Source organism: Nerophis lumbriciformis, linkage group LG09 (genome assembly GCF_033978685.3).
Source record: "Nerophis lumbriciformis linkage group LG09, RoL_Nlum_v2.1, whole genome shotgun sequence".
NCBI classification, from domain to species: domain Eukaryota; kingdom Metazoa; phylum Chordata; class Actinopteri; order Syngnathiformes; family Syngnathidae; genus Nerophis; species Nerophis lumbriciformis.
Genome location: NC_084556.2, coordinates 50,805,532 through 50,826,174, shown reverse-complemented (window position 1 = coordinate 50,826,174; position 20,643 = coordinate 50,805,532). Strand labels below are relative to the sequence as shown.

The 20,643-nt window shown below is 40.5% G+C and overlaps 1 protein-coding gene across 1 annotated transcript; it reads left to right on the top strand.

Moving 5' to 3' along the window:
• The first annotated feature begins 193 nt into the window (after positions 1–193).
• On the top strand, positions 194–13,098 carry ubtd2 (ubiquitin domain containing 2). The gene is made up of 3 exons (XM_061961669.2): positions 194–590; positions 11,944–12,180; positions 12,320–13,098. The coding sequence occupies exons 1-3, from the start codon at positions 521–523 to the stop codon at positions 12,811–12,813; spliced, it is 801 nt and encodes a 266-aa protein (XP_061817653.1). The 5' UTR covers positions 194–520; the 3' UTR covers positions 12,814–13,098.
• Positions 13,099–20,643: the final 7,545 nt, after the last annotated feature.

Below are 20,643 nucleotides of genomic sequence, written 5' to 3'. Positions count from 1 at the left end.
CTGTAATAGTTGGACAGGGAAAAAATGCAGCACTAACAAAATGGGGACACGTTTAGGGCGATTTTGTCAGAAAATGTATTTTAGAATAATTTAAAACATTTTACAGCACAAACGAATTGCAGTGTAACTTTAATATTTGCAATGATGACGTCACACAGTTCACGTGCACTAGTTGCTGAATTGGGGGCGGGGTCAGCTATGAAGAGACAACGGCTCGAATTACTCAACATACATTTTCATTTGCGACAAAGTTGACATTAAAGTTTTTTTTTAACAATTATTTCTAGTTTACTGTTGAACATTGTTTTGGGTCAGCCTCTCCTCCCCTTGACGGGAAACTTTCTAGCCGCCGAGGGGGATTGGGAAGGAAAGCGGGCGAGGGAGCAAGTGAAGGAGACGAGGGCGCAGGTCCGGGCGGAAGTGAACGGGAGCGGGGCTAGTTAGCTCATGTAGCCGTTAGCCGCGTACCGCTGGGGGGGGGGGCGAGCTACCCAGCCCGGGCTGCTGTGCCGAACCATCCATGGGCGGCTGTGTGGGGAGCCACCACGACTCCTCGGGCAGCTTGAACGAGAACTCGGACGGAACCGGAGGTAACTGCTCGCCGCCGCTTAGCCTCGAAGCCGGACAGCTGCTTTTGTTCACTGGTCTTCTCGACTGTTAGCATGCTAGCCGAGTTAGCCTACTGGCTAGCTGCTTAGCACAGTTAGCTCTGTTTGCTAACTACTAGCTAGCCGCTACATTTATTTCCAACGTTTGACTACGACGATGGTGATGATGTTTTATTTTTAAACATTTCAAAAACAAATGTCAGGGTTCATTGCTTACATCAGGGTACTCTTGTCACGATACCAATATTTTGGTACCGGTACCAAAAGGTATCTCGATACTTTTCAAAATAAAAGGAACCACCAAGAATGTCAATATTGGCTCTATTTTAGCAAATAATATTATGATACATTAAAACATGTTTCTTACTGCAATCGAAGAACAATTTTGTCATTAAATAAGATAATAAACATTAGGGGTGTAACGGTACACAAAAATTTTGGTTCGGTACTACCTCGGTTTAGAGGTCACGGTTCGGTTCATTTTCGATACAGTAAGAAAACAACAAAATATACATTTTTTTGGTTATTTATTTACCAAATTTGTAAACAGTGTCTTTATCCTTTTAACGTTGGGAACACTATAATAATTCTGCCCATGTTAATTCACATTAAACTGCTTTAAATTGTGGCTCAGATTAAATAAAATGACTAGGGATGTCCGATAATGGCTTTTTGCCGATATCCGATATTCCGATATTGTCCAACTCTTGTCAATTACTTGTCAATTATTGTCCAACTCTTGTCAATTACCGATACCGATATCAACCGATATTAGTGATGGGTTGATGAGGCGTCATGAAGCGTTTCGACACATTGCAAAACTGTATTGATACTGTGTCGATACTGTGTCACTAAATACTGACATCTGCTGGACATTAAAAATCCCTACAGGCAACCTATGGACCGACTCAACTGACTGATTTTATGACCTAGTACAGGGGTCACCAACCTTTTTGAAACCAAAAACTACTTCTTGGGTACTGATTAATGCAAAGGACTACCAGTTTGATACACACTTAAATAAATAAATATATTGTCATTTGTAAAAGTTACACGTACCGTATTTTCCGCACCATAAGGCGCCCTGGGTTATAAGCCGCGCCTTCAATGAACGGCATATTTCAAAACTTTGTCCACCTATAAGCCGCCCCGTGTTGTAAGCCGCATCTAACTGCGCTAAAGGAATGTCAAAAAGACAGTCAAATAGGTCAGTCAAACTTTAATAATATATTAAAACCAGCGTGATGTGGGCGCGCATGGAATCGTATATCAACATGGACGGGGCTGCGTGAAAAAAGCCACCCGGCCTCTTCGCGTAAACTTAAACTTACCTTAACCACTCGCTCATCTTTTCTTCATCCATCCCTTCGAGTTAGCTTTTATGATGACGCCGGCTGGAAAGGTCTCTTTTGGCAAGGTCTTCCTTTTGAATACCACCATGGGTGGAAGTTTCTGGCCATTAGCATGGCAAGCTAGAACCACAGTGAAGGATGACTTCTCATTCCCTGTGGTGCGAATATTTACCGTACGTGCTCCCGTTGTATCCACAGTGCGGTTTATCAGTTGCTGTGAAATAGTAATCCATGTGCGGATGGAGAGATTGCGTCTTTTCATGAACCGGATCCCTGTCGCTTAGTAGGAGCCATTTTGTGGTCTTTACAGATGTAAACACACAAAGGAAATGAAACGTACGGTAATATCCGCGCGCTTTTTCTTCTTCTACGCGGGCGGGTGGTTGCTTACAGTAGAAGAAGAAGCGCTTCCTGTTCTATGGGGGCGGGTGCTTACCTTGGCGGTTGCTTGCGTAGAAGAAGAAGCGCTTCCTGTTCTACCGGGAAAAAAGATGGCGGCTGTTTACCGTAGTTGCGAGATCGAAACTTTATGAAAATGAATCGTAATATTAATCCATATATAAAGCGCACCGGGTTATAAGGCGCACTGTCAGCTTTTGAGAAAATTTGTGGTTTTTAGGTGCGCCTTATAGTGCGGAAAATACGGTAAGTGTGATTTAAACAAGAATAGCTAAATAAATAAATTTATATATATAAAAAAATGGGTATTTCTGTCCGTCATTCCGTCATACATTTGTTTTCCTTTTACAGAAGGTTTTTTTGTAGAGAATAAATGATGAAAAAAACACTTAATTGAACGGTTTAAAAGAGGAGAAAACACGAAAAAAATTAAAATGAAATTTTGAAACATAGTTTATCTTCAATTTCGACTCTTTAAAATTCCAAATTTAACCGACAAAAAGAAGAGGAAAAACTAGCTAATTTGAATCTTTTTGAAAAAATTAAAAAAAGAATTTATGGAACATCATTAGTAATTTTTTCCTGATTAAGATCAATTTTAGAATTTTGATGACATGTTTTAAATTGGTTAAAATCCAATCTGCACTTTGTTAGAATATTTAACAAATTGGACCAAGCTATATTTCTAACAAAGACAAATCAGTATTTCTTCTAGATTTTCCAGAACAAAAATGTTAAAAGAAATTCAAAATAATTTGAAATAAGATTTAAATTTGATTCTACAGATTTTCTAGATTTGCCAGAATAATTTTTTTGAATTTTAATCATAGTAAGTTTGAAGAAATATTTCACAAATATTCTTCGTCGAAAAACCAGAAGCTAAAATATTTATTATTCTTTACAATAATAATAAAAAATTGTTTTACTTGAACATTGATTTAAATTGTCAGGAAAGAAGAGGAAGACATTTAAAAGGTAAAAAGGTATATTTGTTTAAAAATCCTAAAATCATTTTTAAGGTTGTATTTTTTCTCTAAAATTGTATTTCTAAAAGTAATAAGAAGCAAAGTAAAAAATAAATGAATTTATTTAAACAAGTGAAGACCCATCCATCCATCCATTTTCTACCGCTTATTCCAAGTGAAGACCAAGTCTTTAAAATATTTTCTTGGATTTTCAAATTCTATTTGAGTTTTGTCTCTTTTAGAATTAAAAATGTCGAGCAAAGCGAGACCAGCTTGCTAGTAAATAAATAACATTTAAAAAATAGAGGCAGCTCACTGGTAAGTGCTGCTCTTTGAGCTATTTTTAGAACAGGCCAGCGGGCGACTGATCTGGTCCTTACGGGCGACCTGGTGACCGCGGGCACCGCGTTGGTGACCCCTGCCCTAGTATATACAATAATATAAACCAAGTCATTGTATTTCATTTAGGATTATTTCATATCTTCATTTAAATAAAAATATATTTGTATCTTTTTTAGATACAGTCAATAAATAATGTGAACATGTATCATAACATGGACATCTAAGAGAACGTGTTGTGGATGATTGTGGACTGGGAATTTTTTTAATTTAATTTTTTAACACATTTTTATTTAAAAAAAAAGTTTTTCCGACGTATTACATTTTAGACGATTTCTCTTAGTTATTATTTCTCCGGCTGTAGAAAAGACACGCTCACAGGGCACAGAGGAGGCGTCAGTGCGACACAGTTGGCGTATCGGTCACGTGACCAAAACAGCTCATGATGGGTCACGTGACTTTCTAAAAGCGGTACGCGCACCGACACAGGGTTTTGCTCTATGAGCTCGACGCATGCGCCGATGCATCGGTGTTGCCGGACCCATCACTAACCGATATATACAGTCGTGGAATTAACACATTATTATGCCTAATTTGGACAACCAAGTATGGTGAAGGGACGGTGTGGCGCAGTGCAAGAGTGGCCGTGCGCGACCCGAGGGTCCCTGGTTCAATCCCCACCTAGTACCAACCTCGTCATGTCCGTTGTGTCCTGAGCAAGACACTTCACCCTTGCTCCTGATGGGTGCTGGTAAGCCGCCCTGGGTTATAAGCCGCGCCTTCAATGAACGGCATATTTCAAAACTTTGTCCACCTATAAGCCGCCCCGTGTTATAAGCCGCATCTAACTGCGCTAAAGGGAATGTCAAAAAAACAGTCAGATAGGTCAGTCAAACTTTAATAATATATTAAAAACCAGCGTGATGTGGGCGCGCATGGAGTCGTATATCAACATGGACGGAGCTGCGTGAAAAAAGCCACCCGGCCTCTTCGCGTAAACTTCCCTTAACCACTCGCTCATCTTTTCTTCATCCATCCATCCCTTCGAGTTAGCTTTTATGATGACGCCGGCTGGAAAGGTCTCTTTTGGCAAGGTCTTCCTTTTGAATATCACCATGGGTGGAAGTTTCTGGCCATTAGCATGGCAAGCTAGAACCACAGTGAAGGATGACTTCTCATTCCCTGTGGTGCGAATATTCACCGTACGTGCTCCCGTTGTATCCACAGTGCGGTTCACAGGAATATCAAAAGTCAGCGGAACCTCGTCCATGTTGATAATGTTCTCTGGCCGGATCTTTTTTTCAGCTATCTTGTTTTTACAATATGCACGGAAAGTAGCCAGCTTTTCTTGAAAGTCTTTAGGCAGTTGCTGTGAAATAGTAGTCCGTGTGCGGATGGAGAGATTGCGTCTTTTCATGAACCGGAAACCTGTCGCTTAGTAGGAGCCATTTTGTGGTCTTTACAGATGTAAACACACAAAGGAAATAAAACGTAATATCCGCGCGCCTCTTCTTCTTCTACGGGGGCGGGTGGTTGCTTACAGTAGAAGAAGAAGCGCTTCCTCTTCTATGGGGGCGGGTGCTTACCTTGGCGGTTGCTTGCCGTAAAAGAAGACGCGCTTCCTCTTCTACGGGGAAAAAAGATGGCGGCTGTTTACCGTAGTTGCGAGACCTAAACTTTATGAAAATGAATCTTAATATTAATCCATATATAAAGCGCACCGGGTTATAAGCCGCACTGTCAGCTTTTGAGTAAATTTGTGGTTTTTAGGTGCGGCTAATAGTGCGGAAAATACGGTAAAACAATATAAAAACAGTTACATTGAAACTAGTACTTAATGAAAATTAGTCAAATGAACTGTTAAAGTTTAGTACTATTAGTGGACCAATCATGTGTGCTTACGGACTGTATCCCTTGCAGACTGTATTGATATATATTGATATATAATGTAGGAACCAGAATATTAATAACAGAAAGAAACAACCCTTTTGTGTGAATGAGTGTGAGAGAGTGTAAATGGGGGAGGGAGTTTTTTTTGGGTTGGTGCACTAATTGTAAGTGTATCTGTTTTTTATTTTGATTTAATTAAAAAACCGATACCGATCATTTTCGATATTACATTTTAACGCATTCATCTCTAAAAATGACAAAACTTTTCTTCCACATATAAAAAGTGCAACATTAAACAGTTTCAAGTCAACTCATCATGCTTAATTTATTACAGCATTTGGGAAGCCTGTAGTTGATTTTTATTATGTAAATGTTATATTCTTATCAACATGTGATAGCAGGGACCCTGCAATTCAAAACTAGGCTGCTCCATTACTAATGATTAATGTAACTATAGCTGGAAAAAAATAGTACAATATCAATAGGAGAGACTATTCATTCCTGAACACAATGGAGTTCATGTAGGCTTAATGATGCACTTACATTATTATATCAACTATCAGAGACAGAAACTCTTCATTTAACATAATGTCCTTTTTTGCTGCTTCAACACAGAAAAAGGTAAAGTGAAATAACAGACAGACAGGGCTTTGCTGTCCGTAACACACACACACACACTGCAAAATTAGCTAACGTTACGCTAAAAGCGAATTAGCCTTCACCTCAAGCTAGGACTGCGAGTGAGCTGAGCTGCCTTTTATATTTCTAGAAGGTCAATGGGCTCATAGTGATGTTACTAGTACAAACCCCGTTTCCATATGAGTTGGGAAATTGTGTTAGATGTAAATATAAACGGAATACAATGATTTGCAAATCATTTTCAACCCATATTCAGTTGAATATGCTACAAAGACAACATATTTGATGTTCAAACTGATAAAAAAAAAAAGTTTTCAAATAATCATTAACTTCAGAATTTGATGGCAGCAACACGTGACAAAGAAGTTGGGAAAGGTGGCAATAAATACTGATAAAGTTGAGGAATGCTCAAAGGAGAGAGTTGGGTGGAAGATAATACCCAGATTCTTTACTGATTCGCCTTGTGTAATTGTTTGGTTGTCAAATGTTAAGGTGGTATTATTAAATAAATGTCGGTGTTTAGTTTGACCGATAATCAGCATTTCCGTTTTCTTGGCGTTGAGTTGCAAGAAGTTAGCGGACATCCATTGTTTAATTTCATTAAGACACGCCTCCAGCTGACTACAATCCGGCGTGTTGGTCAGCTTTAGGGGCATGTAGAGTTGGGGGTCATCAGCATAACAATGAAAGCTAACACCGTATTTGCGTATGATGTCGCCTAGCGGCAACATGTAAATACTGAAGAGTGCTGGGCCAAGAACCGAACCCTGGGGAACTCCGCACGTTACCTTAACATAGTCCGAGGTCACATTATTATGGGAGACGCACTGCATCCTGTCAGTAAGATAAGAGTTAAACCACGACAAGGCTGAGTCTGACATACCAATACGTGTTTTGATACGCTCTAATAAAATATTATGATCGACGGTATCGAAAGCAGCGCTAAGATCAAGAAGCAGCAACATAGATGATGCATCAGAATCCATCGTTAGCAGTAGATCATTAGTCATTTTTGCAAGGGCTGTCTCCGTAGAGTGATTTGCCCTGAAACCGGATTGTGTGCTATTGTGTGCTTAGTCGTTGTGTAGCTGCATCACATAGTTTATTCAGAAAGCACAAATAAAGATAGAATACTGTGCTTGTTCTATTTTTAAACAAAGAAAACAATCTGAAGTTGTCTTTATTTTTAAGTTATCGTACCGTGATTTTACCAGTCCGGCCCACTTGGGAGTAGATTTTTCTCCATGTGGCCCCCCCGATCTAAAATGAGTTTTAGAGAGTGCTGCGTGCTGCAAAAGGCCCCCTGGGCTGCACTTTGCGCACCCCTGGATCACAGCGTCCTAAGGACTTCTAGAAGCTTTGGTTCCGATCAGGCGCGTCTTTGTGTCCGGGTGTTGTTGTTGTTGTTGTTGTTGCCTGACGACGTGTGAACAAGCTTTCATTTCTTTCTTGTTGCGTCGTCTAGTAAATGGGTTATATATTGGTATAGCGCTTTTCTACCTTCAAGTAGTGATGGGTCCGGCAACACCGATGCATCGGCGCATGCGTCGAGCTCATAGAGCAAAACCCTGTGTCGTGTTTTAGAAAGTCACATGACCGATCATGAGCTGTTTTGGTCACGTGACCGATACGCGAACTGTGTCGCACTGATGCCTCCTCTGTGCCCTGTGAGCGTGTCTTTTCTACAGCCGGAGAAATAATAACTAAGAAGAGAAATCGTCTGAAATGTAATACGTCGGAAAAACTTTTTCTTTTTTTTTTAAAATAAAAATGTGTAAAAAAAATAAAATTAAAAAAATTCCCAGTCCACAATCATCCACAACACGTTCTCTTAGATTTCCATGTTATGATACATGTTCACATTATTTATTGACTGTATCTTCAAAAGACAAAAGTATATTTTTTATTTAAATGAAGATATGAAATAATCCTAAATGAAATACAATGACTTGGTTTATATTATTGTATATACTAGGGCAGGGGTCACCAACGTGGTGCCCGCGGGCACCAGGTCGCCCGTAAGCACCAGATGAGTTGCCCGCTTGCCTGTTCTAAAAATAGCTCAAATAGCAGCACTTACCAGTGAGCTGCCTTTATTTTTTAAATTTTATTTATTTACTGGCAAGCTGGTCTCGCTTTGCTCGACATTTTTAATTCTAAAAGAGACAAAACTCAAATAGAATTTGAAAATCCAAGAAAATATTTTAAAGACTTGGTCTTTACTTGGAATAAGCGGTAGAAGATGGATGGATGGATGGATGGGTCGTCACTTGTTTAAATAAATTCATTTATTTTTTACTTTGCTTCTTATTACTTTTAGAAATACAATTTTAGAGAAAAAATACAACCTTAAAAATGATTTTAGGATTTTTAAACAAATATACCTTTTTACCTTTTAAATTTCTTCCTCTTCTTTCCTGACAATTTAAATCAATGTTCAAGTAATTTTTTAATTTTTTTATTGTAAAGAATAATAAATATTTTAGCTTCTGTTTTTTCGACGAAGAATATTTGTGAAATATTTCTTCAAACTTACTATGATTAAAATTCAAAAAAATTATTCTGGCAAATCTAGAAAATTTGTAGAATGAAATTTAAATCTTATTTCAAAGTATTTTGAATTTATTTTAAAAATTTTGTTCTGGAAAATCTAGAAGAAATACTGATTTGTCTTTGTTAGAAATATAGCTTGGTCCAATTTGTTAAATATTCTAACAAAGTGCAGATTGGATTTTAACCAATTTAAAAACATGTCATCAAAATTCTAAAATGTATCTTAATCAGGTCAAATTACTAATGATGTTCCATAAATTTTTTCAAAAAGATTCAAATTAGCTAGTTTTTCTCTTCTTTTTGTCGGTTGAATTTTGAATTTTAAAGAGTCAAAATTGAAGATAAACTATGTTTCAAAATTTTATTTAAATTTTTTTCGTGTTTTCTCCTCTTTTAAACCGTTCAATGAAGTGTTTTTTTCATCATTTATTCTCTACAAAAAACCTTCCGTAAAAGGGAAAAAAAATGTACGACGGAATGACAGCCAGAAATACCCATTTTTTTTATATATATAAATTTATTTATTTAGCTATTCTTGTTCAAATCACACTTATGTGTAACTTACAAATGACAATATATTTATTTATTTAAGTGTGTATCAAACTGGTAGCCCTTCGCATTAATCAGTACCCAAGAAGTAGTTTTTGGTTTCAAAAAGGTTGGTGACCCCTGTACTAGGGCAAAAAATCAGTGTCAGTTGAGTCGGTCCATAGGTTGCCTGTAGGGATTTTTAATGTCCAGCAGATGTCAGTATTTAGTGACACAGTATCAATACAGTTTTGCAATGTGTCGAAACGCTTCATGACGCCTCATCAACCCATCACTACCTTCAAGGTACTCAAAGACACTATTTCCACATTCACCCATTCACACACTGCCATGCAAGGCCCTAACCACGACCCATCAGGAGCAAGGGTGAAGTGTCTTTCCCGAGGACACAACGAAACGTGACGAGGTTGGTAGAAGGTGGGGATCGAACCAGGAACCCTCAGGTTGCTGGCACGGCCACTCTCCAATCCGCGCCACGCCGACCCCGATTCATTGATCGGACCGGGTCGATTCAGTAATGGATGATTACTGAATTTCTTTCTTTCTTGTTGCGTCGTCAAGTAAATGGGTTATACCTGTATAGCGCTTTTCTACCTTCAAGGTACTCAAAGACACTATTTCCACATTCACCCATTCACACACACATTCACACACTGATGGCGGGAGCTGCCATGCAAGGCGCTAACCACCACCCATCAGGAGCAAGGGTGAAGTCTCTTGCTCGAGGACACAACGAAACGTGACCATACCTGCCAACTACTCCGGTTTTCCCGTAATTCGTACGGTTTTCATCAACCTATTCCGGGTTACGGTTGCAGTGATAAAAAATACGGTTTTTCATTAATTTAAAAAAAAAAAGGGTGAAAACTACGCGAATTGCACCTTGTGCAGACAAGATTTTTCGATCGGACACGGAGGAATTAGCGATGTAAAAGACCACGTTGGGACAAAAAAACACAAGTTTAATGCCGTTGCTAGCGATACAAGTGGAAAACTTTCAACGTTTTTCGTCGCCCAAACAGATTCTTTGGATGTGATAAATGCCGAAGTTTTATTTACGGAGGCAATAATTGAGCATGGACTTCCAATCGCACTGGCTGATCACATGGGACAGTTAAATGTTTGTAATGCAACCTTTAAAAATCATTACGCGGTGATCGCGGTCCCAAAAATAAACTTTTCTTGCATGATAATGTCCAGAAAAATTCGCTTTATATTACTATAGAGTCCTTTTAACGAATGAGTTTGATGGTTTATCACAAACCTTAAATGAAAGAAGTCCTTTGTTCTCCTGCACCATGCATGCGCTTTGGCCTTGCTTCGTGTTTGGTGCGCAATCCTGTCGGCTGTATTTCACAGCACGTCTTTGACAACTTGAAGTGGCATAAAACATTTAAAACAAAGGGGTTATAGGAACAATCACTTTCAGTGTTTTATGCCACTTCAAGTTGTCAAAGACGGTATGCTGGTGCCCGACTGCCACAAGTGGAACAAACATTTGAAACAAAGGGGTTATAGGAACAATCACTTTCAGCGTTTTATGCCACTTCAAGTAAACTTATCATAAAGTTACCATATCATTTTTGCAGTATGATCAATCTGATAGAATAAATTTGGATTTTAGCCACAAAAAGGTAATGACACCAATGTTATCTATTGGAATTGTTTAGTACTGTTATACTGTTAAAAGTGTTTATACTATTTATGCTTTCAAGTCCAAGTTGAAGAAATCTTGTTAAATGTTGACAGCATAACTACCAAAATACAGAAGTATGTCCTTAATATTTTTGCAGTGCTATTTCTGTTGAAAAGTCAAAATGATTACATTAGAGATGTGATGTGCCACTTTTCAAGTGTCTGATGGCTTCAATTAATTGTCATTAATTTTTCATATTTTGAATTCTTTTGAAAGGCTTACAAAAAAACGACATTTGAATTGTAATTCCATGCTATTGACAGGACTATTAATTTTAATGAAGTTAGCTTACCATGTTTACAGTATGATAATTGTGATAGAAATGTGAATTTTAGGCACAGAATATTTTTTACAATTGAACAAGGCAGTAGATTATACAAGCTTGGACAGAAAGTTAATAATGACACCAATTTTTTTTTTTAATGGAATTGTTTAGTACTGTTTTACCATTTGTTTACTGTAAAAAGTGTTTATACTTTCAATTAACAAATTGAAGTCTTGTGAAAGGTTGACAGGATAACTGGCATTAACTGTCAAAATAATTTCAAACTATTGAAGTTAGCTTACAGAATCAACATGTCAATCAACCCATATGATTTTTGCTGTAATATTTTTGTTTTCAAAAGTCACTGTGACTGATAGAAAAGTGATGGTTTTAGCAACATTTTAACCTGTCTGAATGCTAATAATCATTTTGCGTCGGGGGGCGAAGCCCTGAACCCTCCACCAGGACTTTGTCCTGGACCTACCGGGGCCTGCGGCCCTTGGACCCTGGCTACTAGGTTTTTCTGATTTCAAAAGTTGGCAGGTATGCGTGACGAGGTTGGTAGAAGGTGGGGATCGAACCAGGAACCCTCAGGTTGCTGGCACGGCCACTCTCCCAACCGCGCCACGCCGACCCCGATTAATTGATGGGACCGGGGTCGATTCAGTAACGGACGGTCTCCTTGCAGTGGCGCTCGGGCGGAACCAACCTCTGAAGCGCGAGCGTCCAAAATGGAAGAGCGACTACCCGATGACGGAGGGCCAGCTGCGCAGCAAGCGAGATGAGTTCTGGGACACGGCGCCGGCCTTCGAGGGCCGCAAGGAGATCTGGGACGCGCTGCGGGCGGCCGCCAGCGCCTTCGAGAGCCACGACCACCAGCTGGCCCAGGCCATACTGGACGGCGCCAGCATCACCCTGCCGCACGGTCAGTGTGCCCGATACCCGGCATGCATCTCTCTCGTGGCGTGACCCGATACCCAGCATGCATCGCTCTCGTGGCGTGACCCGATACCCAGCATGCATCGCTCTCGTGGCGTGACTCGACTCGTGTTCTCCCCCCGCAGGAGCTCTGACGGAATGTTACGACGAGCTGGGGAACCGCTACCAGCTGCCCGTCTACTGCCTGTCGCCGCCCGTCAACATGATCGAGGAGCGCTCGGACGAACCGGACGGCTCCGACCCGGACTCCGGCGGCGCCGACGCCTCGGCGGGGGGCGACGGCGGCGCGGCCGGTGACTTCCAGCTGCGGCTGCGCCTCTCCACGGGTCGCGATCTCCGGCTCCCGGTGCGATCCGTCGACACGGTGGGCATGATGAAACGCCGCCTTCAAAGTCAGGAGGGCGTGCCCGCCGCCACCCAGCGCTGGTTCTTCTCGGGTCGCCCGCTGACGGACAGACTGCGTTTAGACCAGCTCAACATCTCGCGGGACTACGTGGTGCAGGTCATCCTCAGCCAGCCGCCGCCGCCGCCGCCTTCCACGCCGGCGCGGAGGGCTGAGACGTCCGGGCCGGACCCGGCGGAGGGACTGCGGCAGGAGCCCACGCCCGTGGAGAATTAGCGCCGGAGGCGGGACTCTGAGATCATTTTTATCTCATCACGCCCGAGGTTCTAGCTGACATAAAGACTTTGAACCTTTCGCCACCCGGACTCTTCACGGCGCCTTTTCCTAGCCCGCCGTGCGAAGGCGGCGCCGCCGCTGGATGACACGCTTTTCCGTCACGCTACAATCACGTGTGTGTTCTGGAACATGATGAAGGCACATCGTCATCCTCCGTTGCAGCAACAACAACGCATATTTTGATTGAAAAACCTTTTTTTAATTAAAATGATTCTTTGTTTCTAATCTGGGACGTATTCTTTGCAGTGGAGGGCGGAGCCTAATTCTCACAACGTTAATACTGTATTTGATTCATCTCTTTACTCGAGACCTAAATATCGGCGTTACGGCGCCGATATTTGGCATATGATAGCGGTATTTAATCAAATGTGAAGTAGATAGTAATAATAAGCAGTGCACAAGCACCAGCCGTTTTGTCCTGCATGAGAAAAGTTCTCTTTTTGCTGCAAAAATTAAAAAAATGACTCTCATTGTCAATAATTCTCCCAAAATATGTTTTGATATCTGACAGGGTGTTTGTCCCCCCCCCTTCCCTTTCTCTCCTTCTTGCTCGCCTGCAGTAATTCTCCTCTACTTTAAAATTTTTGCCGGAAAATACCGGTTTTGGTCCTTCTTAGGGATGTCCCGATCCAGGTTTTTGCACTTCCGATCCGATACCGATATTGTTTTTGCATTTCCGATCCGATACCGATACTGACCGATACCGATACTGGCCTATCCGAGCATGTATTAAAGTTTAAAGTTATTTAGCCTGCTTAGTTGTCAGAATCATGTTGAAAAGGGTTTTAGTACTCTTGATAACAACTAGCCAGCTGAATTAGGGGAGCTTGAATAATACACAATGCGGATGTTGTGGATCGGTGGAGGGAATACTTCGAAGACCTCCTCAATCCCACCAACACGTCTTCTTATGAGGAAGCAGTGCCTGGGGAGTCTGTGGTGGGCTCTCCTATTTCTGGGGCTGAGGTTGCTGAGGTAGTTAAAAAGCTCCTCGGTGGCAAGGCCCCGGGGGTAGATGAGATCCGCCCGGAGTTCCTTAAGGCTCTGGATGCTGTGGGGCTGTCTTGGTTGACAAGACTCTGCAGCATCGCGTGGACATCGGGGGCGGTACCTCTGGATTGGCAGACCGGGGTGGTGGTTCCTCTCTTTAAGAAGGGGAACCGGAGGGTGTGTTCTAACTATCGTGGGATCACACTCCTCAGCCTTCCCGGTAAGGTCTATTCAGGTGTACTGGAGAGGAGGCTACGCCGGATAGTCGAACCTCGGATTCAGGAGGAACAGTGTGGTTTTCGTCCTGGTCGTGGAACTGTGGACCAGCTCTATACTCTCGGCAGGGTCCTTGAGGGTGCATGGGAGTTTGCCCAACCAGTCTACATGTGTTTTGTGGACTTGGAGAAGGCATTCGACCGTGTCCCTCGGGAAGTCCTGTGGGGAGTGCTCAGAGAGTATGGGGTATCGGACTGTCTGATTGTGGCGGTCCGCTCCCTGTATGCTCAGTGCCAGAGCTTGGTCCGCATTGCCGGCAGTAAGTCGGACACGTTTCCAGTGAGGGTTGGACTCTGCCAAGGCTGCCCTTTGTCACCGATTCTGTTCATAACTTTTATGGACAGAATTTCTAGGCGCAGTCAAGGCGTTGAGGGGATCTGGTTTGGTGGCTGCAGGATTAGGTCTCTGCTTTTTGCAGATGATGTGGTCCTGATGGCTTCATCTGGCCAGGATCTTCAGCTCTCACTGGATCGGTTCGCAGCCGAGTGTGAAGCGACTGGGATGAGAATCAGCACCTCCAAGTCCGAGTCCATGGTTCTCGCCCGGAAAAGGGTGGAGTGCCATCTCCGGGTTGGGGAGGAGATCTTGCCCCAAGTGGAGGAGTTCAAGTACCTCGGAGTCTTGTTCACGAGTGAGGGAAGAGTGGATCGTGAGATCGACAGGCGGATCGGTGCGGCGTCTTCAGTAATGCGGACGCTGTATCGGTCCGTTTTGGTGAAGAAGGAGCTGAGCCGGAAGGCAAAGCTCTCGATTTACCGGTCGATCTACGTTCCCATCCTCACCTATCGTCATGAGCTTTGGGTTATGACTGAAAGGACAAGATCACGGGTACAAGCGGCCGAAATGAGTTTCCTCCGCCGGGTGGCGGGGCTCTCCCTTAGAGATAGGGTGAGAAGCTCTGTCATCCGGGGGGAGCTCAAAGTAAAGCCGCTGCTCCTCCACATGGAGAGGAGCCAGATGAGGTGGTTCGGGCATCTGGTCAGGATGCCACCCGAACGCCTCCCTAGGGAGGTGTTTAGGGCACGTCCGACCGGTAGGAGGCCGCGGGGAAGACCCAGGACACGTTGGGAAGACTATGTCTCCCGGCTGGCCTGGGAACGCCTCGGGATCCCCCGGGAGGAGCTGGACGAAGTGGCTGGGGAGAGGGAAGTCTGGGCTTCCCTGCTTAGGCTGCTGCCCCCGCGACCCGACCTCGGATAAGCAGAAGAAGATGGATGGGTTGGTAACAAGAAACTGACCTGTTTATTCAAGGATAAACACAAAATAGACAAAATGATACATGACAAACAGAAATGGCATCATTGAAACTAGGGCTGGGCGATATGGCCTTTTTTTAATATTGCGATATTTTAAGGCCATGTCACGATACACGATATATATCTGGATATTTTGCCTTAGCCTTGAATGAACACTTGATGCATATAATCACAGCAGTATGATGATTCTATGTGTAACGAGAAAAAGACAGAGGTAGCAGGTAGGTAACGTTAGCCTACATGAAATTATTTGTCTGTTACAGAATGTGATAGTAACCTGGCTTTTTAGCATTAAGCTAATGTTACATGATTCGGCAATTGCTAATCAATAAATAGCTAGTTCTGTTTTAACGTCGGGTTAATTGTGGAGGGGGCTAAATTGTTATGGAAAATAATAATGTAACGTTAGGTAATTACAGTACTCCCACCTTACATTCCTCAGGGACATTTGTATTAGATATTTTAAGCAGGTGTTTTTTGTTTACATTGTTATTGCCTTCTGGTTAGCTAATGTTTGCCCTGCAGGTAATAGTCACTTTTCCACCCCTTTATATATTAGGTATAGTTGTAAGCCTAGTTGTTAAAGTGCACATCATTAATGTTAATTAAGCAATATGTATGTAAAAAATATTGTATTTCATATATTCATTTTTTATTTTTTGCATTCATTTATTTATTCATATTTTTTTTTATCTTGTTAACTATTCTGATTGTTAATTTGCTTTCTTTAAGATAAAAAAAGGTCAAAGACAAAGCTATTCGGTTTCTTGTGAGTATATACACTTCACTGCCGATGTGGGGGGGCGCCACCTAAAATCTTGCCTAGGGCGCCAGATTGGTTAGGGCCGGTCCTGGTTGCTCGCATGGCTGCGCTAGCATCACAGCTAACGTTAGCCATGCTGCTACCTCGCTCTCTGCTCGGGGAGGACGTAAACGTATGTGACGTATGTCGTGACAGTATGTGACGTATGATGTGACAGTATGTGACGAGTGTAAGAAGGTGCGCTCGCTGTCTGTGAGAGGGAGACGCAGGAAAGAGTGAGAAGAGCCTGTTGTGTAATGCCAGCAGCTAAAAGCAACTGCGTGAGAATTGTGGATGTGTTGAAGGTGTGCTGGAAAATGCGGGACGGAAATTACGGAGCAGCAGAAAAGTGGAATGTATTATTTAAATCGGTGCGTTGGAAAACACGGACCGGAGTTTTTTTAAACTGGATCTGGATCGGCATTTTCCCATGCCTTGCCGATACGCAATTTTTGGCAGATATCGGCAGCCGATCCGATCCAAATATCGGATCGGGACATCCCTCCTTCTCTCCCTGCGCCACGACTTTCATGTTCCGTCATTCAATCAAATAACTGCACAGAGATGGATAGACAGATGCCTCTGCCAAAAACCTAAACATTGTGTAAATATCTTGACAAATGTTACATTATAATATAAGTAAAGAAGAGCAGGCAGCAGCTCACACATTCTCATACTTTCTATAACATTCGGGAAGAAATGTCCGCCATCTTGAAAAATGTCTTAACTGTAATCCACTTGAAAGAACTGAGAATAGTTTTGATTTAAATGTTCACATTTCTGCTGTAAAATTGAGTAGATGGCAAGTCATTGCGATGTAGAGAAATCCCATTTTTGTACCAATTTTTCAGGAGATTTGCCTTATTTTGAAAAACAAAACGTCGATGCTCCTCTTTGATGTGTTTTTCTGCTAAATTAACCTCAACGTTCGCGCAGCATAAAACAAGGCGTCGCTAAAAAAAGAAATCCTGTTAAAAACAGGGCCGCAACTAGGATTTGACAAACACCGAGGTCAAAAGACGGTGTGTTTTTAAATAATGTTAATGAGATTAATCCATAATAAAATCCCCTTCAAGAAAAAAGTAACTTTTTAATAAATAAATAAAAAAGCTTCTTAACCAAAAATGGGTTACTTATTAAAAAACAACCCAAAAATGGGTTACTCGTTGAAAAACAACCCAAAAATGGTTGATCATTGAGTTGAAATAACAGAGGTGTGGACTCGAGTCACATGACTTGGACTCGAGTCAGACTCGAGTCATGAATTTGATGACTTTAGACTCGACTTGACAAAATGTAAAAAGACTTGCAACTCGACTTAGACTTTAACATCAATGACTTGTGACTTCACTTGGACTTGAGCCTTTTGACTTGACATGACTTGCTACTTTCCCCAAAACCCAAAGATGAAAAAGTTATTCGGGAGCGCTCCGTATTTTTCATTGTGTACTTGTCTATCAGCGTTGCGTGTGTCAGCTGGTGTGCTGTCAGTACAACAGCCAATCAAATTAGATCTACTTTGTTTTCATCACACAGCATTCATCCAATCAAATTGCAGGACAACCAACGAAGAAGACATGTCCAAACCACACGCCAGTGAACAAAAAATTATACCTAAAATAATTTTGTTTGGGTATAAAAATTACGAGGTGGTCAACACAAAACGGTTTGCAGTATGCAACACATGCGGTTCGAAAATGACTGATGGAGAGGCAACAACTTCCAACTTCGTCCGGCATTTGAAGTTGCACAAAGAACGGTAAGTTTTGAATGTAAGATAACGTTTATTGGCTAAGTAACGTGACTTTTATTTGCTGTGTAGTTAAATCAGTGAGGCTGTAAACTCACTGCTAACGTTATAACGTTATTGCAAACACGGAAATCTGTTGCAGTTCACTACCTTATTCATACTTTTTGTTCAGTGATTTTTTTCAAGCAGGGTTACGTTAGTCAATATATCACACGTAACGTTAGACGGCGGTCAGCAGCACCGCGTATTTTAGCCACCTAAAAAAAGACAAAAATAATAAAATAAAGGTCAGTTAAAATGTATACTATATTATGAATATGTGTACCGTTTTAGCTAGCTTTCTGACATACTGTTGGTTGTTTACCTCAGTGGTCCCCAACCACCGGGCCGCGGCCCGGTACTGGTCCGTGGATCGATTGGTATCGGGCCGCACAAGAAATAATTTTTTCTTTTCTTTTTTTAATTAAATCAACATAAAAAACACAAGATACACTTACAAGTAGTGCACCAACACAAAACAACTCTCTCCCCCTTTTGTTCTGAGCATTGAACATGAAGACTCTTCCTTCACTGTTCCGAGTGGCCATGAGAGTCTTGGCAGTGCCTGCCTCCAGTGCTCCAGTGGAGCGAGTTTTCAGCCATGGTGGCATCATACTACGCCCCCATCGTGCACAAATGACTGACAGACTCTTGGCTAATTTGGTCTTTTGCAAATGCAATGCAGCATAGGGCCCTGACATATAAAAAGTACAACTTTTTTGTTATGTTCACGTATATGTCATGTTTTTTTCAATGTTAACACTTTTGTACAAATAAGTACATTTGCACTTTATTTTTCAATGTGTTTGTTCTGTAAAGGAATGAGTTAATGTTTAAAATGACTGGTTAATAGTGCTATTATAAAGTGCAATGTCAGCACAATTTTCTTTCCTGCAATTTAAAATGCACTTGTTTTAATAAATAAATACAGCGTTTGGAAAGCATACACAATCTGTGTTAATATATTAGTCTGTGGTTAAAAGGACTTGAAAGGACTCGAAACTCAAAATGCAGGACTTAGGACTTGACTTGAGACTTTCCAGTCTTGACTTTGGACTTGACTCGGGGCTTGCCTGTCTTGACTCGGGACTTGACTCGGACTTGAGACTTACTTGTGACTTGCAAAACAATGACTTGGTCCCACCTCTGTGAAATAATACCCTTATAACCCCAAAAAATGGGTTGCTCTTCATAAAAATAACTCCACAACTTAACTCGACACTAGCAACCCATAAGTTGGGTTACCAAAAATAACCCAGCATTTCTAGTGCGTGACCTACAAAGAGAAGAAGACGTGTTTTTCTGTCTTCATTCCAAATGTCCACTAGGTGGAACTAAGACTTTGTTACTCCTTTGGGTTTGAACATACCTCGTTAAAGTAGGACCATTAAAAAGTAATGTACCCTCAGTACAACAATAATTCATTTTATTTTCTGCTAATAATACATTTTATTTTGCCTGCATAAGAATAGTTTTCCTAAAAAAAAAATCTCCCAATAATTTTGATGTTATGTCCTAATATTTTTCCATAGTATTAGTTATTTGTCTTCATAACGTATTTGTAATAATAATTCATGTTATGTTGTCTTTAAAGTAATATTATATCATTATATTAACAATAAATATTATTTTGTTCCAATATGCATTTTTTTCCACTGAAAATGTCATGTTATTTTGTCATAACAATTATATATTTGGTGGGTTTTTTTTGGCCTAATAATAATGTTATTTTAACCTAATATGTTATTTTGTCAATAATCATTTTATTATGTCCTAAAAATTATAACGGTTCTATCTTAATAACAGTATAATTGTATCCAAATACTGTAATTGTGTTATGTCCTAATATCAATAATAGTGTTACTTTTCCTGATAATCGTAACAATGGCTTTGTCTTAATTTCAATATTATTCTATCCTAATTTTGTCCTAAAATTAAAAATGGTGTTATTTTTTCCCTACTGTCGTTTTATGCTATTAATATCAATGTTATCTTATCCTAATATCAGTAAAAGTATGTTTTGATCTAATATTCAATATTACATGTTATTTTACCCGATTATATCAACAGTGCATTTTATTTCAACCTAATCTCAAAAATGTGTTATTTTATCCTATCAATGTTTGTTGTTTATCCAAATAATATGTATATATATATATATATATATATATATATATATATATATATATATATATATATATATATATATATATATATATATATATATATATATAATTAGGGCTGCAACTAACAACTAATTTGATAATCGATTAATCTGTCGATTATTACTTCGATTAATCGATTAATAATCGGATAAAAGAGACAAACTACATTTCTATCCTTTCCAGTATTTTATTGGAAAAAAACAGCATACTAGCACCATACTTATTTTGATTATTGTTTCTCAGCTGTTTGTAAATGTTGCAGTTTATAAATAAAAAAATAAAAAAAAGTAGCCTCTGCGCATAGATCCAACGAATCGATGACTAAATTAATCGCCAACTATTGTTATAATCGATTTAATCGATTAGTTGTTGCAGCCCTAATATATATACACACACACACACACACATATATATATATATATATATATATATATATATATATATATATATATATACACACACACATATATGTGAGTATATATATGTACGTGT

Excerpts from the sequence above, each read along its gene's own strand:
- ubtd2 (XM_061961669.2), top strand. The coding sequence starts at position 521 with ATGGGCGGCTGTGTGGGGAGCCACCACGACTCCTCGGGCAGCTTGAAC. Across the intron at positions 591-11,943 it reads GAACTCGGACGGAACCGGAG|TGGCGCTCGGGCGGAACCAA; the intron begins GTAACTGCTCGC and ends GTCTCCTTGCAG. Across the intron at positions 12,181-12,319 it reads CAGCATCACCCTGCCGCACG|GAGCTCTGACGGAATGTTAC; the intron begins GTCAGTGTGCCC and ends CTCCCCCCGCAG.